This window comes from Palaemon carinicauda, chromosome 8 (genome assembly GCF_036898095.1).
Source record: "Palaemon carinicauda isolate YSFRI2023 chromosome 8, ASM3689809v2, whole genome shotgun sequence".
NCBI lineage: Eukaryota > Metazoa > Arthropoda > Malacostraca > Decapoda > Palaemonidae > Palaemon > Palaemon carinicauda.
The window spans coordinates 12218631-12232776 of NC_090732.1; the positions used below are offsets into that span (position 1 = coordinate 12218631).

A 14146-nucleotide genomic window follows, 5' to 3' on the forward strand; every position below is an offset into this window, starting at 1 on the left:
TTCAAGGTAAGTCTCTGTGTCGGAACAAATTTGGTTTAAGGTATGGTATCAATCGTCTTATTGAAAAAGTTAACAGCGTTAAGTAATATGTGTATATTTTTATTTATAAATTTTACATTTGAGGATGTGTTTAGAATCCAATATGAAAATGTGAGTGTATAACAAAAGATTTGTTTGGTTTATGGTAGGTTGCCGTTGCATTCGAGAAAAAGGCGAGTCTCGGGTAATTGATAGTTATCAATCTAGGTTGCTATACTTCCTGTCTTTCGTTTTCATTAACCCACCTCTATCAAAGGGTGGGACTCTGTGTACTATAAACATCAAGGGAGGCTCATAGAAATACAAAGAATTCCAATATTGATATTAATTATTTCTATGCTCACCAGACCTTCGTAAACATGAACCCCTCCTCCACATAGACTAGTGATCTGTTTTGAGTTCAAGACTGAAAAGTCAAAGGAATTTTGAGGTACCAAGGCTCAAATAATTATTGTCAACTACCAGATTAACTCTATAAAGTACTTCACTAGGGGGGGGGAAGGGGGGTAGGCCCTATTAAAAGGAAAAGAAAATGGATAGAAGTTGGCATCTACCTAGCTTCGAGAGAGAAAAGCACTATGAACATCAGGTGAGTATAGAAAAAATAAATTCTATCAAAATTCTTTACATATGCGTGCCAAACAGTTTTCAAGTGTTAGTGATAAAGTTATCGTTTTATTTTTATTATTGTTTTACTATTATTACTATTATTATAATTATCATACAGGGGAGTATCATGTTAATACTGCGCCAATATATAGTATACAGTACTTGCAATTTTAATACTCAGTATCAACATTGCTAGAAAAAATCTCAATGTAGAGTACTATACCATATCATTACAGTACTGTGCAGTGAATTCACAACTGTAGAGTACAGTATTTCTAATTTAAAAGTAAAATTACAATTCTTGGCGAATATTTAAAAGTAAAAAATACAAAGGAAAAAAAATTCTTAGAATTTATATAACCACTAGGGTACTTTGAAAAGTTACGACATTGAATGGGGTTTTACAGGTAAAATACTTTTCCTAAGTTGTATGGTCTTACTACAGGTGATGTAAGAGTTGTGCGGTAGGTACATTAAAATGTAAACTGATGAGTTTGTAGTATAAAATGTATCAAATCTGTTTAGGAATCTTATTTGCTAAACACAACTCAATTGTTTAAATTTACCTGAGCAGCTAAGCATGATTTAATTAAAATTGTAAGGAAGATCTATTAGGTCAGGACACTTCAGTATAAGATCTTCCAAGTGAGATTGGACAAAAAGAAAATCAAGAGGACTTTTGTACTAACAAGGGATCTAGAGTAGGCAAAATGTTATAAAAACAAAATTGTATAAGAAGTGAAAGACCCAATTAACCTGGAATGAGCACCTATAAGCCAAGCTATCAAATGGTTGTCCAAATTACTATCATTTAATTGCCTCTTCCTACACTTAGCACTGCTGTCTTTCTTTCTAAGTTTAAGCTTACATACCTGATACAAAGTCATTGATAAAAGTCCATTACATCTGCACCTGAAGCAATAATGTATTCTGGTAACCTTAGAAGACATACCTGATAATTTCTGAACTAAAGAACTCAAAAAAAAAAATCAGATGCAATAGTTATTTTTTGAAAATGGGCTTGCTAAAGAGGAGGTATATATATTTCATCAGGGGAAATTGAATAATTGCAACTTTACCTACAGAGATCCATGCCCTGAAAGTTAGCTTGTTGCACATACTCAGACCAACAAGTCCCTTTCAACAGGGCCTATCTGTAATGTAACAACCTCCCTATTCAAAAAAGCTGATCCTGTCTCCAACCATAAAACCCACGATGTGAGAAAAATTGTGGCTTAACTAGTGTTCTTTGCTAATATGCAATTTCAGAACATTCACAGCCTTATGGCTTGGTCTGGACATAAGGTGTTTATTAAACACTACTTGAAACCAATCCAAACAGTACAACAGTCACATGTGGTACTTGGCTTGTTTGTAACCCATACAGGAGAAACCCGAAGGGAAAGAAAATCTCAGTCAGGTCATTCAGCAGAAGCGTGATGACAAGTATCCAGTGTTCTATGGAGTCATCCCTTATGAGGGGAGTCACACTTGATAGTTTTTCTTTTCATCTATATAAACATGAAAAGTTGTTGCATGTTGTCCTTAACAGTGTGTCTAGTTCAACAGTGCCTGATCTTGAAGGTCTCTCTTATACACACTGAGTCTGTGCTCTGCATATTGGTAAACTGGCCATAGAGTAGGGGAGACAATAATTTGTTGCCATTTATGTTATATTAGATTTCCTGTTCTCGCCTTTTACATGAAAGTTCTTGCAGACCATACAGCATATTAACCACAAATATAACTTTTTCCTTTGTCAAAACCCTTTTATTTAATAACCAGGTATGCAAATTTCAAGAGTTGACTATTATCCACATATTTTGCCATCCTCAAGGAGGCTCTGAATGTATTATATGTGGATAAAAAGAATATACTTACATAATAGTTGCATGCACATTATAATTAATTTGGAAAATTGTTGTAAATTTTTTATTAAATGATAAATAGGAATACAGTATCTTTATACACAGAGACAAAAAAAAATATCTTTAAACACAACTAGAGATAGTGTTTTAAACAATTATTTATTCAGTTACAAAAAACATTATAAATTCAGCTGAAAATTTTTACCTGCAAAGAGTCTCTTGAGGTAGATGGGTGAAGATCTATAAATATATCACTTGGAAAGAAAAGACCAGATTCATGATCTGCCAAAAGAAAAGCTGCCTGGTCATGCTTCAAATGTAGTTCAATTGTTGTACTATGAAGAATTGGTCTCCCATGGTCTTTACAACTGTAAAGTTCTTCTGCACACATGATGGTTGTTGAGAGGGGACTGTGAAAGTATAATAATAATAATAATAATAATAATGATAATAATAATAATAAAATTAATAATAATAATAATAAAAAATTTAATAATAATAATAATAATAATAATAATAATAATAATAATAATACTATAAATTATAGTGAACTAATCGTATATTTTCAGATTCCATGGACATATAATATCCTCCAAGGAATTACATCACATGAAGAAAATCTTAACTCCTAAAAACACCTTTCATACATAGCAGAGTTTGTATGATATAAAGCCCAACTCTGTCTGGAAATGTGTTGATGGCCCTAGGATGAAGCCACACAATTGCAAGCTTAGTTTATTCATATATTTTCATATTTCACATTGTTTCTATAACTGTATAGTCATTGTTGCAAACAAACACATTACAATCATTTGTACTTCATAGATATATATTGCTGGTTTCAATATCTGCATTATTGTTGCACACAACCTCATTTTTAAGGAAGTGAAATAGTTTTTAACTAGATATTATCTTGCACTGAATTTCTATAGCTTTCTTTTATTCTTTAAATCTTTTCTAAGTATAATATATACGCAAATTTGCATCTAATGACCATATGAGATTAAGAAAAATTATGATTTCTTTTCTTAAAAATCATTCTAAACTATAGTTCTAAACTAAACCATTACTAAAGAAAATAAAAGCACTCATGTACAAAAATATTAATACAAATAAAACATTTTTCAAGAAATTGAATCTCAAACTTTATTTATATTAAATAATTAATCAATTGACTTAAGTAACCCCTTGAATTTGTACGTGCATGGACTTCCATGTTTCCACGGCCCTTGGATACATCACTAAATGACAGACGTCAGACCTAACAAGGACGCGAAAAAAGCTCGGGCAAGACAGTACCAAAGTACCGCTACGACCCTTCACTACCACCACCGTCGCCAGAGACAAGACAGTCGGTTATCGGTTACGAAAAATTTTGAGGATTCGATAGTTGGCTGGTCGGGTGATCAATTTCTACTTTTTCACTTTTTGTTGATGGATCGTTTCCCGGAGGTACTGATGTGGTAATGCAGCTCAAGAGACTTCCGGTTGAATCACGAGCCTTCGTAAGGTGTACGAAATTGAACATGAGAAAATAAGCTCATCGTGTGGGGGTTTGAGGTAAAGGACAATACATGGTGGAGGACGACGGGTGAGTTCCAAGATCTTCGCTGCTGGCTGCCTAACTCGGGTAAGTTCATGTAATGCAGATCCAAGGGTGTTATGTGTACTTAGTCGGCGATAGTGTACTATACACTTAAAGATCATTGAGGCAAGGCACTTCATTCATTTTTCAACCTTCAGTGACTTGATTAACGTATCGAGTATAAAATCGTTTGAGATTTAAGTTTCTTGTTTTAGCCTCGGTACCCTTTTTTTTTTTATTAAGTGTGTTTGGGATGGCAACAGTCGCTCCCTATAACTTGTCTTTTTTTCCTGTAGGTTGGAGTTTTACTAAAAGGGGTGGAACCTTGGAGTGAAGAGAGGTCAAGAGCTATCGTCTTGGAACTAACAGGATACTTTCGTCAATGTAGACTGGGGATTTATTACTTAATTTCATGAAGCTATAGCCTTCAATAACTTTCAGCAATTTTCTCTTGTCCTCATTAGTCTTTCCATCCTAAAAGTTACTCGAGTAACTTTTCGATAAAATTTAGCGAAACTCATCACTCATCAACGACAAAAATGTTTGCTGTTGAAATCGTTAACGTGGTAGTTAACGACAGGTAGTGAACTCAGGCGAGATGCCCCATCCCTCCAACTGTCAGTGTTGTCTCAGCAATGTTGGTGGACAGCTTCTAGCACTGCTGTCAGTTCCAGAATTGGTGAGCAGAATACCAGGTGCTTCTTGTTGAGGTGAGTGGCCATTTGACCTTATAGCTTAGGACTGAGAGGGGTGGTTGAGGAGAGAAGTTCAACTTAAAGGTCTCAGGTTTTTATAGCTAAGAAAAGTACAAATTACTTTTAAAATTTGTTATTTGTTCCAACACATAAAAAACCTCTTGTCCCTTAAATAGGGAAACAATGCTTGGTAGGTTGGAGGTCTGCATAGAACCAAACTGATTAGTTCTTAATCTTCCCTAGAAAGGTCAATCTATCAAATCCCATAAGGGGGTGAAGATGATGACTCCAGCAACCTTGTATCTGTTTCTCATATGGATAAGTAGACTGATGAAGTCTGGCCTGTCGAAGATGATTTGTATGTGGTCAACTGAGGAATCCCTTCCCCAAAATAAACATCAGACTTGAATAATATACCTAGAATATGATGATATATGAGTTGGTATAAATTCCGCATTGCCCCTCCTCATAGGGAGGATGGGGGAAATACTTCTATAGATTAAAATAAGGAACTCAGAAGTATAACTTACCAGCATCAAGTCAGATCAGGCATGTATAGTTTCTGACTATTTCACTCCCCAAAACTGAAGAAGACCCATTCATTCTACCTTTCATTCCAGACTTACAAAAATATGTTACCATAGACAAGATGCTCCTTATCCCATGTGGGAGGAGGGGTGGCTACACAACAACTCAAGCAACCACCACAGGACCAAGCACAAAGGTGTCAAGGGACTTACGGGTATACCCTATTGGTAAAAGGCCAGGGTGGTAGGATGTTACCAACCCAGCCTTCAAAACCTGGGCGTCTTTGAGAGGAGGGAGAGGGCAAGATCTTGCTTAATTGGCTGGATTCAGGAGACTTATCACATCAAAAGACCTGATCGTCAATTTGAATCCGGGCAGACCAACCAGATCTCACCAGAGCAGCTCAAAGGATGCTCTCGACCCTTGAGGGGCAACAAAGTGTTGATTAATGACCGAAATCCTCCCTGAAGTCACCTCCCCCAGACTGTTGAAATCATGGATGAGTGCAAGGACGACCACAAAGGAACACTCGACTTGGGATTATCCACCTTTGTCGGCACTAGTCGATGGTACTAGTCAAAGGCCCAGTGTTTTAGGGATAAATAAATCCTGAGTACCCTAGTACACAGTCAGGGTAGAGGGTGCAACAAATTGCTCTGACAATTCATTCCCTCTCTATGAATACAATAATTCTGTCCTAAAGGCAGAACCAGGAATGTAATCATCTAGTTTTCCAAAAGTGAATGTATATTAGACATCCTCCCAATTGTTTGAATCGTAAAGAAGGGCTAAGAAGACCCCAGTAGGCCGATAACTGCAAGTTATTGATCACAGCATAGATGGAAGGAGTAGCTTGTGCTCTTCCCTCCGCACCCAACTCTGTCTTCCATTGCAGACAAGTGTGCAATTTGCTCTAAAGACGTATTGTGGATTGAGGGAGTAGCATCCTGGTAGGAAGGGTGACGCAGGAGAAACATGGGGCCATGGCTCTGCCACTCTGGTGATATCCTTCTCCAACCTCCCCTCCCCCATAAAAAAAGAGAATGGGTCATAAGTAGCCCTTTCCAGTTGACTATAGCTGGCTTTCTTCAAAGTCTTCAACTTCTTCCTCTTCTTAGAAGTTGCAAAATCAGAGTTATTGGTAAAAGAAGAGGAGAAAGAAGAACGGCCACGTTTCTTCCTCTTTTCAACCGTCATCTCAGGCTCGACGAGCAGAAGAGTCGAGGTCGGTGCAACCAACGAAGACAATGCTCTCCCGAGGGTAGACACTACATGGGCTGCTCCAACATGAATCAAAACACTGGGAAACACTGTCATGGGGAAAGGGAGTAGGCACACTCACAGGGGTTCGGGACACACATACAAGCAGGGTCATATAGACAGAGGGAGCAGAAAACATAGTTGAAAGGGTATCCTTGGGTTCTTCGTGTGATACAATAGGCAAAAAAACTTTCGTAAAATTGAATTTTATATATAAAAAAAAAAAAATTTTTTGTCTTCCAGCTACAAATACTAATTTTTTCCTCGAAAAACCTTATGATTTTATGTATGCATATATAAGAAATTTATTTAACTTTCAATGGCCATTTTCATCACATTATTTATCACATAATCATTTACAAAGAATGTCAATATGCACACTTGAGAGTGCATGGCTCAAGGCATGTGGTTTAGCCTAGACTCTGGTTCAGCCAATGTTTAGGAAGCATGAATAATTTCTCGTATTCGTGTTTTTGCATGTGTAAATAAGTGGAATACTGATATTTCATAAACTATAAGAAAAGGGATTCTTTCTATTATTACATTGTGTATGGCAAAATGTAAAAATATGTCTGATTCAGACTTCAGTTTCTTTCTATCTTTCATCTTTAGTTAGGTACAATATGAAATGCAACCACAAGTAGGTAAAAAATTTAAAAATTGCACTTTGTAAAAGTTGTAATTTTGAATCAGTCACAGCTTTTCACCAATGATATTTATATCAAAATTACTACATCTCCGTGAAAGGTCTACCATTTCTAAATAAAATTCATATGAAATAAATTTCTCAAACACACATCTAATATTTTCTATGATTTCAAAAGAATGATTTTAGAATAAACATTCATGTTAATCATACAATATTTATCATGTCTTAGCATGGCAGATATTCTGCTTGCATTATGGAAAAGTTCAATCATTCCTTGATATACAGCACCACCAAACTTGAAACTCTTAACTGTTATAGTTTTGATGTGCCAAGGCACACAAACTTTTCCACGAGAGCACCACTTTACAAAAGCATTGTAAAACATAGCATTAGTGGGTCCTCAAAAGGTGCAAGAGGGTTAACTGCACATACAGCAATAATTGAAAGCTTAAGGGTAAATATCCTTTGCATGCCATAGTGTGAAAAAGTTTAATGTGTATAAAGGTGTGATTACTACTAGCATGAACAAAACTTCCATTTAAACAGCCTGGAAATCTAGCCAATATTAGTTTTTTAAAAAACAACAAATCTTCCTCTTGTAAATTATATGTTGTAAAATATTTACAAAACAACTCAGAAGTAAATGATCTGGGTAATCTTTAAATATCTTCGTAATAAACTTGAAAATACAAAATTAAGGACATCACTCACTTCAATCAGGCAAGAGGACCACATTCACAAAACTTTTAAACAAAAGAAAAAATTATTACCACTACTATTTGGACACATACATACATTCCATTACCATGTAAAGCATGGTGTAAGTAATATAAGAAAGCATACATCCTTTTTTCCATTTTATAGAATACTGTAATACAATATATAAATCCCTCACACATCCACATTTCTCCTATATGCAGTTTTAAATACCTTTATCTGCACAGAATGGGGAAAAGTCCAAACAGACCAAACCCAGTGCTGATTGACAGTCAGAATCTGTGTTTTACTTAATAACATTGTGTGATTTTGTGTCTGTTTTGTTTTTAATACAGGATTAAAACATAATTCTTATTTCTTTGGATTGCGTGTGTTACTATTGACTTAGTTCACATTTCCACAGGCTAAACATTTTAAAGCCATGATTTTGTGGTATACAAAGCCAAAAGATATTGACAATTATTTGCATTTTGACCTAATCTGCACCCCCTTAAAGCTATTGGTGTAGATGTGTAAGGGACTTCTATGTCAATTCAAATAAAAAAAAACCATAGAAGAAAATTATAATGCAAATTAATGCAAACAAAATATTTCAGAAAAACTGCAGTGCAACACGAAATTATGCCGTCATTACAAATTACAACACTACCAACCTGAAGAGACAGGATGCAAATAGTTATCAATTGAAATTTGTCGATTCACTACAAGAAAAGAATGACACCACAGCAAACAGAGAAAAGGTTAGATTATTTTCAAGCAAACAATAAGAATTCAAGATAGTGGATACAAGACACTGATTTCAATACAACACAACAAAACACCTTCACACTACTCACGCAATGATCAACATTTGCTCGCTAAAAAAAGGTAAACGACAAAATGTGATTTGTTTCCTATGAATCAATACAGACTTAGTCTACAATACTTTTCTTACTGCTTCTTAAGGGGCATGACTCAGTTCCATTGAAAGATTGCTACTTTGGGGTTACTTCCAATTCATACTACTTTTTGTTTCAAAATCAATTTTCTTAATCTAAAAACCATTTGAATGAGAATTCTATGCTCTAAAAGTTGTATATGAAAAGTTCTCGATGTTTTAATTTCATTTTATATATATCATTTTATTAATGTACTGTATAGACCTCCCATTCAAATGTTCCAAATTTTCTTATGGAAAATAAAATTCCCTATCTTTTGTTATTTAAAAGCAAATATACAATAATGCTGGCATAACATATTCTGGTCTGCGTACTTTTTGGGCAAATTTTACACTTGACATATTTAGTCATCGTCTTTGACACTTTATGCATCTTCCAGCATAACCATAATATAAAAATTGTAAATATACAGACAAGCTCTCAAAGAAATACGACAAATATAACTTAGAGAAACGTGCAAATGTTTACTTATGATACCATTGAGAAACAAAAAAACTGATATTCTCCTCTGAGGGAATCAGAGAATGTAACTAACAAATTCTTTCCCTCAAATGCTTGAAGAAAAAGTAAATAGGTACCCTAGTCAGAAAAAGGTTGCATAAAGAACGCGATGTACTTGCGTAAATATAAAAATAGACGTTTTGTTTTCACTAAAAAAACCTACAGTATTTGAAACATGAATTATAGATATTTTCCTAGACAAAAATGTAATAATCTGAATTTCAAAAATTCTAAGCAGAGGTCGTAAGTCATGCCCCTTAAGCAGATATCCTGTAATATAAGAATAAAAATCAAGAAGCCTGCACACTATATCATTATCTTCACAATTGAACATGTATTTCATTAAATATCCTCCAATACAAAAGAAAATGAATATGTTAATATTATTGCATATACTAACATACTGATTTGGGAAAAGTCCAAAGGTTTATAGAGCAAAGAAACTGGGTCATATAAAAAATAATTTCATCATTAAAAGCAAAACTTTATTTACCAGCTGTTCCAAAAAAAACATGAACAGCTACAATATTCTTCATTTACTGTTAAAAATGTTAGTATTCAATCACTGAAGATGTGGTGCGAAAACTTAATTCCCAGCTGTTCCAAAGAAAATACAAACAGCTACGATATTCTTTAATTGCTGTTAAAATTACGAAGCAAGCCTTAGGTACATAGTTAATATAAGCATCACAAATCTAATTAGGGATATACAGTAGTTTTGGCAAGAGCTGCAGTCGATTGTTAAAAGTTGGATAACGAGCGGTTATCTAACTGGGCAAGGAGTGAGGCAAGGAACACCCCCCTTTCCATTCGGGTACTCTTCACTTTTGTTTCAATCTTTCGACTCACGACTTAGAGGGGTGGTTGAAGAGAGAAGTTTATATTAAAGGACTCAAGTTTGTATAGATAGAGAAATACAAATTACTTTTAAAATTTCTGATCTGTTCCTGCTCGACATACAAAGCCTCGTCCTTTAATTAGGGACTCACTGCTTGATAGACTGGAAGTCCCCTGGAACCAAACTAGAAGGTTCAATTTCTTCCCTGGAAGTGGTCAACGCTTGAGCTGTATGGGCTCGATGCAAGGACCTTATCGCCCATAATCTGTCTACCATATGGATAAGAAACTGATAAGTTTGGGTTGTATATCAACATGCACATGATCAACACTATAGAAAACCTTTCCCATGAAGGAGATGCCAGAGTAAGATACCAAGTATATAATTAACAAATTGGTATAAGGTTTGCCATCCTCTCGTTCATTACAGGAGGATGGAGATAGGTACTTCCTGAAGTGTAACTCATTATCCTCTGGTCCAACCAGCTTGTAACATTTTGACCGCTTTATCCCATAAGGGGAGAACGGCCAGTTATAGTACTGTTCATTTCAGACTTACATCTACACATTATCATAGACAAGATGCATCCTTGGCCCATGTGTGAGCTGGACTGGTTACACAACAACTTGAGTAGCCATCACAGGTTCAAGCACAAAGGTGGTAGGGGACTTGTGGGTACACATCCACAAGTAAACCGCTTTCAATACTTGACCCACTGACAGGTTCCTTCTGAAAGCAAGGGTAAGATCAATACACCTGGCTATGTGAGCTCTAGTCCTGGCTGGCACTTCGACTCTCTCAACAGCCGAAGCGTAAGCTCTACAAATTGTCTAATGAAGCCAAAAGAGACCGTATTCCTTGACCCTTCTTCCCTTAATCAGCCAGTGCTAAGGAAAAGTCTACGACAATCAGGCCTGAGGTGTCTGGTCTATTTCGGATAGCACTGCCACACCCTCAGGATACAAGATCAACTTCTCTCAATTGCCACTTGACACCTCCCAAATAGAGAGAATGGAGAAGGACTCAAACCTGGGGTCCTGTGCCACCAGGTTCTGGGTCTTGACTACCAAGTCCAGCACAATATTAAAGTAGACCTTCCATCCCTCATTGTGGGCGACATAGGAGACACACTGTAACTCGCCAACTCTCTCCACTGATGCTAAGACTAGCAGAAAAAAGTCTTGAGAATCAGATCCCTGTCTGACGACCTTATCAAAGACTTGAACGAGGTGCTTGTAAGAGCTTTGAGAATCAACATTACATCCCACACCACGGTCCTGAGCTCCCGGGGTGGGAAGGACTGTTTGAAGCTTTTTATGAGCATAGATAATTCCCAAAATGCAGAGGAAATCTACATCCTTCTGTCTGAAGATCAAACTCGAGGCCAAGTGGAAGCTTTTGACAGTTGCAACTGAGAGACGTTTCTCTCAGCAAAGGGAGATGAGGAAATCCACGATCTATGCCAGAGTTGCTCTGACTGGAGAAAAACCCCTTCTATGGCACCAATCATAGAAGATGGCCCAACTGCCTTGGTAGAAGGCTGTGGAGGACTTCCAGAGATACCCAGACATCTGTGCAGTGCCTAGCAAAAAGCCTTTAGCTTGGAGGAGATGCTGTATAGTCTCCACCTGTGAAGTGCTAAAGACTCCACAGTATGGAGGTACCTCTTCTGGTGCAGCTGACAGAGAAGTGGGCCAAAAGGGTAGCTCTCTCAGGACCTCGACCAGAATGGCAAACAGATTGGGATACCATTCAGCATGAGGCCATTTGGGAGCCACCAGGGTCATACTGATTCCTAGCATAACCAACACTATGTTAGTTACTGGCCAGATCAGACTGAATGGCTAAATCCAGGTGATACCTTGGGTGTTGGAAGGCATCTTTGAACAATACCTACGGATCTGGAACAGAACACAGGGAAGTTCCTGTTCAGCCCTGAAGCAAACAGGTCGATCCCCAGGAAAGCCCCACAAGGCAAAGAGCCTTTTCACTGCCAGGGGGATATAGAGACCACTTTGCTGTTACAGCCTGGTTCTGGCAGCTGAGTGCATCTGCTAGTATATTCCTAATGCCAGGAATGTAACTTTCTGACAACTCTACAGCGTGAAAAGCCACCCAGATCTGTATCTGCTTTGTCAACTTGCAATATTGCGCCACCTTGCTTGTTGACATATGCTACTACACTGGTGTTGTTGCTCATCCCCAGCCCTCTCTCGATACGTCTGAGAACAGAAGCTTGTCCAGAGGTAGAGTCAAGTAGGTCTCCTTTGGCAAGGTTTCCTCATTGAGCTACCAGGCAAGATCGTCCTGCGCTTTTTGTTCCACCAGAGCAGAAAGGAATGAGGGATCCCTGTCTGCTGACCAGTGATCCTACAAAACACCATTAAAGAGATCTCTGGTGCAGGCGCCCATGAGGAACGAGCTTATACAACAAGGAAATGAGATGAAGGCATTGCCAATGACAAGATGGGATTTTTATCTGGAACAGAAAGGGTCATGCAACCTCTCTCAGCTTGCTGATGCAATCCTCCATGGGGATGACTCTAGCTGCTGCAGTGTCTACCAGCATGCCCAGGTACTTCAATTTCTTCATGGGTAAGGGATTCAATATCTCACAATTACGCAAGATGATGATCTCGATCCTGATGCAATTGCCTCTTTGAAGAGGCCAGGATCAACCATACATTGAGATACAACAGAAGATGTACCATTCACAAGTGAACACAAGCACTTACCAAGGTGAACACCCAAAGTTAACACCTGGGGAGCCATTCAGAGTGTGAAGCACAGTCTTGAATTGATACACCGTACCGTAGAAGGAAAAGCAGAGGTATGTTCGAGAAGTCTGATGAATAGGCACTTAAAAGTGTGCCCTTCAGGTCTATTGAAAGCAACAAGTTTCCCTCTCAGACTGAAGACATTACAGACAGTATTGTCTTCACTATGAACTTCGTTTGACGAAGAAATTTGTTCAGAGGAGAGAGGTTGATGACCAGTCTCCAGCCCCCAGTTGACTTTTCCACTAGGAGAGCCGGTTGTAGAAGCCCGGAGATCCGTCTCGAACAACTTCGAGCTCGTTCTTCAACTTCCCTTCCATCTCTGTTTGTAGGGCCAGGCCTTTCACGGAGGTTAGATACTCCATCGGGGCACTATTGAAACTAGAGATAGGGAAGGCTGGTAATCCAGGAAGGGTGGCAAGTAACCATTCCAAAGGACACTCATCACCCAAGATTTGGACCCACGTCTTTGCCAAGTCGTCCACTCGTGAGACAAGCAACTCCCTACTCTCGGCAGAGGGAGAGGGGGAACGATGGAATAAGCATCTCCCTCTCCCTCCCCTCTTCACACCGATGCCTCTCCTAAACAGCAGACTGGGGTGCTACAAAAGGCTGTACATGCACAGGCTCTTTTCGGGAAGAGGTCGCACGAATCGCGAGCCGGGGTCTTGGAGTTGGCACGGGACTCTTCCTTGATCACAACCATGCAGGCTTGGCCAAATCCGAAGGTTTGATAGCCACCCCTTCGATTGGATGGAGACCTTGAAAGAGACAGCATGGTAGATCAAAGAGTCCTGCAAAGCAGTCTACGAATCCACTGCCGCCTGCACATGAGCCTTCGGCAGGAGAGGAGTGGCGGTCAGCACCAAGAAGTTCCTCAACACCAAAGCCATCTCCAATGTAACTTGTCTCGAGTAATGAGAACCCAAAATGTCTCGCCTCTTCAAGTCTCAGTTAGCCCACAGGTTTGTCAACTGGTGAGCAAGGAAGGCGACTGCCTTCCCACCCGACAGCACAAGACTCTTGTACTTCTCTAAATCCTCCAAAGTTGTTAATTTTGCATACTTAGCAAAGTATATCACTACTCCTAACCACTGATAAAGTCAGAAACAGCATGGAAAGCAGCCAAGGCCAAAGCCTCG

The 14146-nt window shown here is 38.2% G+C and overlaps 1 protein-coding gene across 1 annotated transcript in view; it reads right to left on the reverse strand.

Annotated features, from left to right (window-relative positions):
- Positions 1-14146, reverse strand: part of Vps13D (vacuolar protein sorting 13D) — a 390232-nt gene that overhangs the window by 261088 nt on the left and 114998 nt on the right. Inside the window, exon 27 of the mRNA XM_068377692.1 lies at positions 2722-2926. Within this exon, the coding sequence (XP_068233793.1) occupies positions 2722-2926 (205 nt within the window). The remainder of the gene's footprint in view (positions 1-2721; positions 2927-14146) is intronic.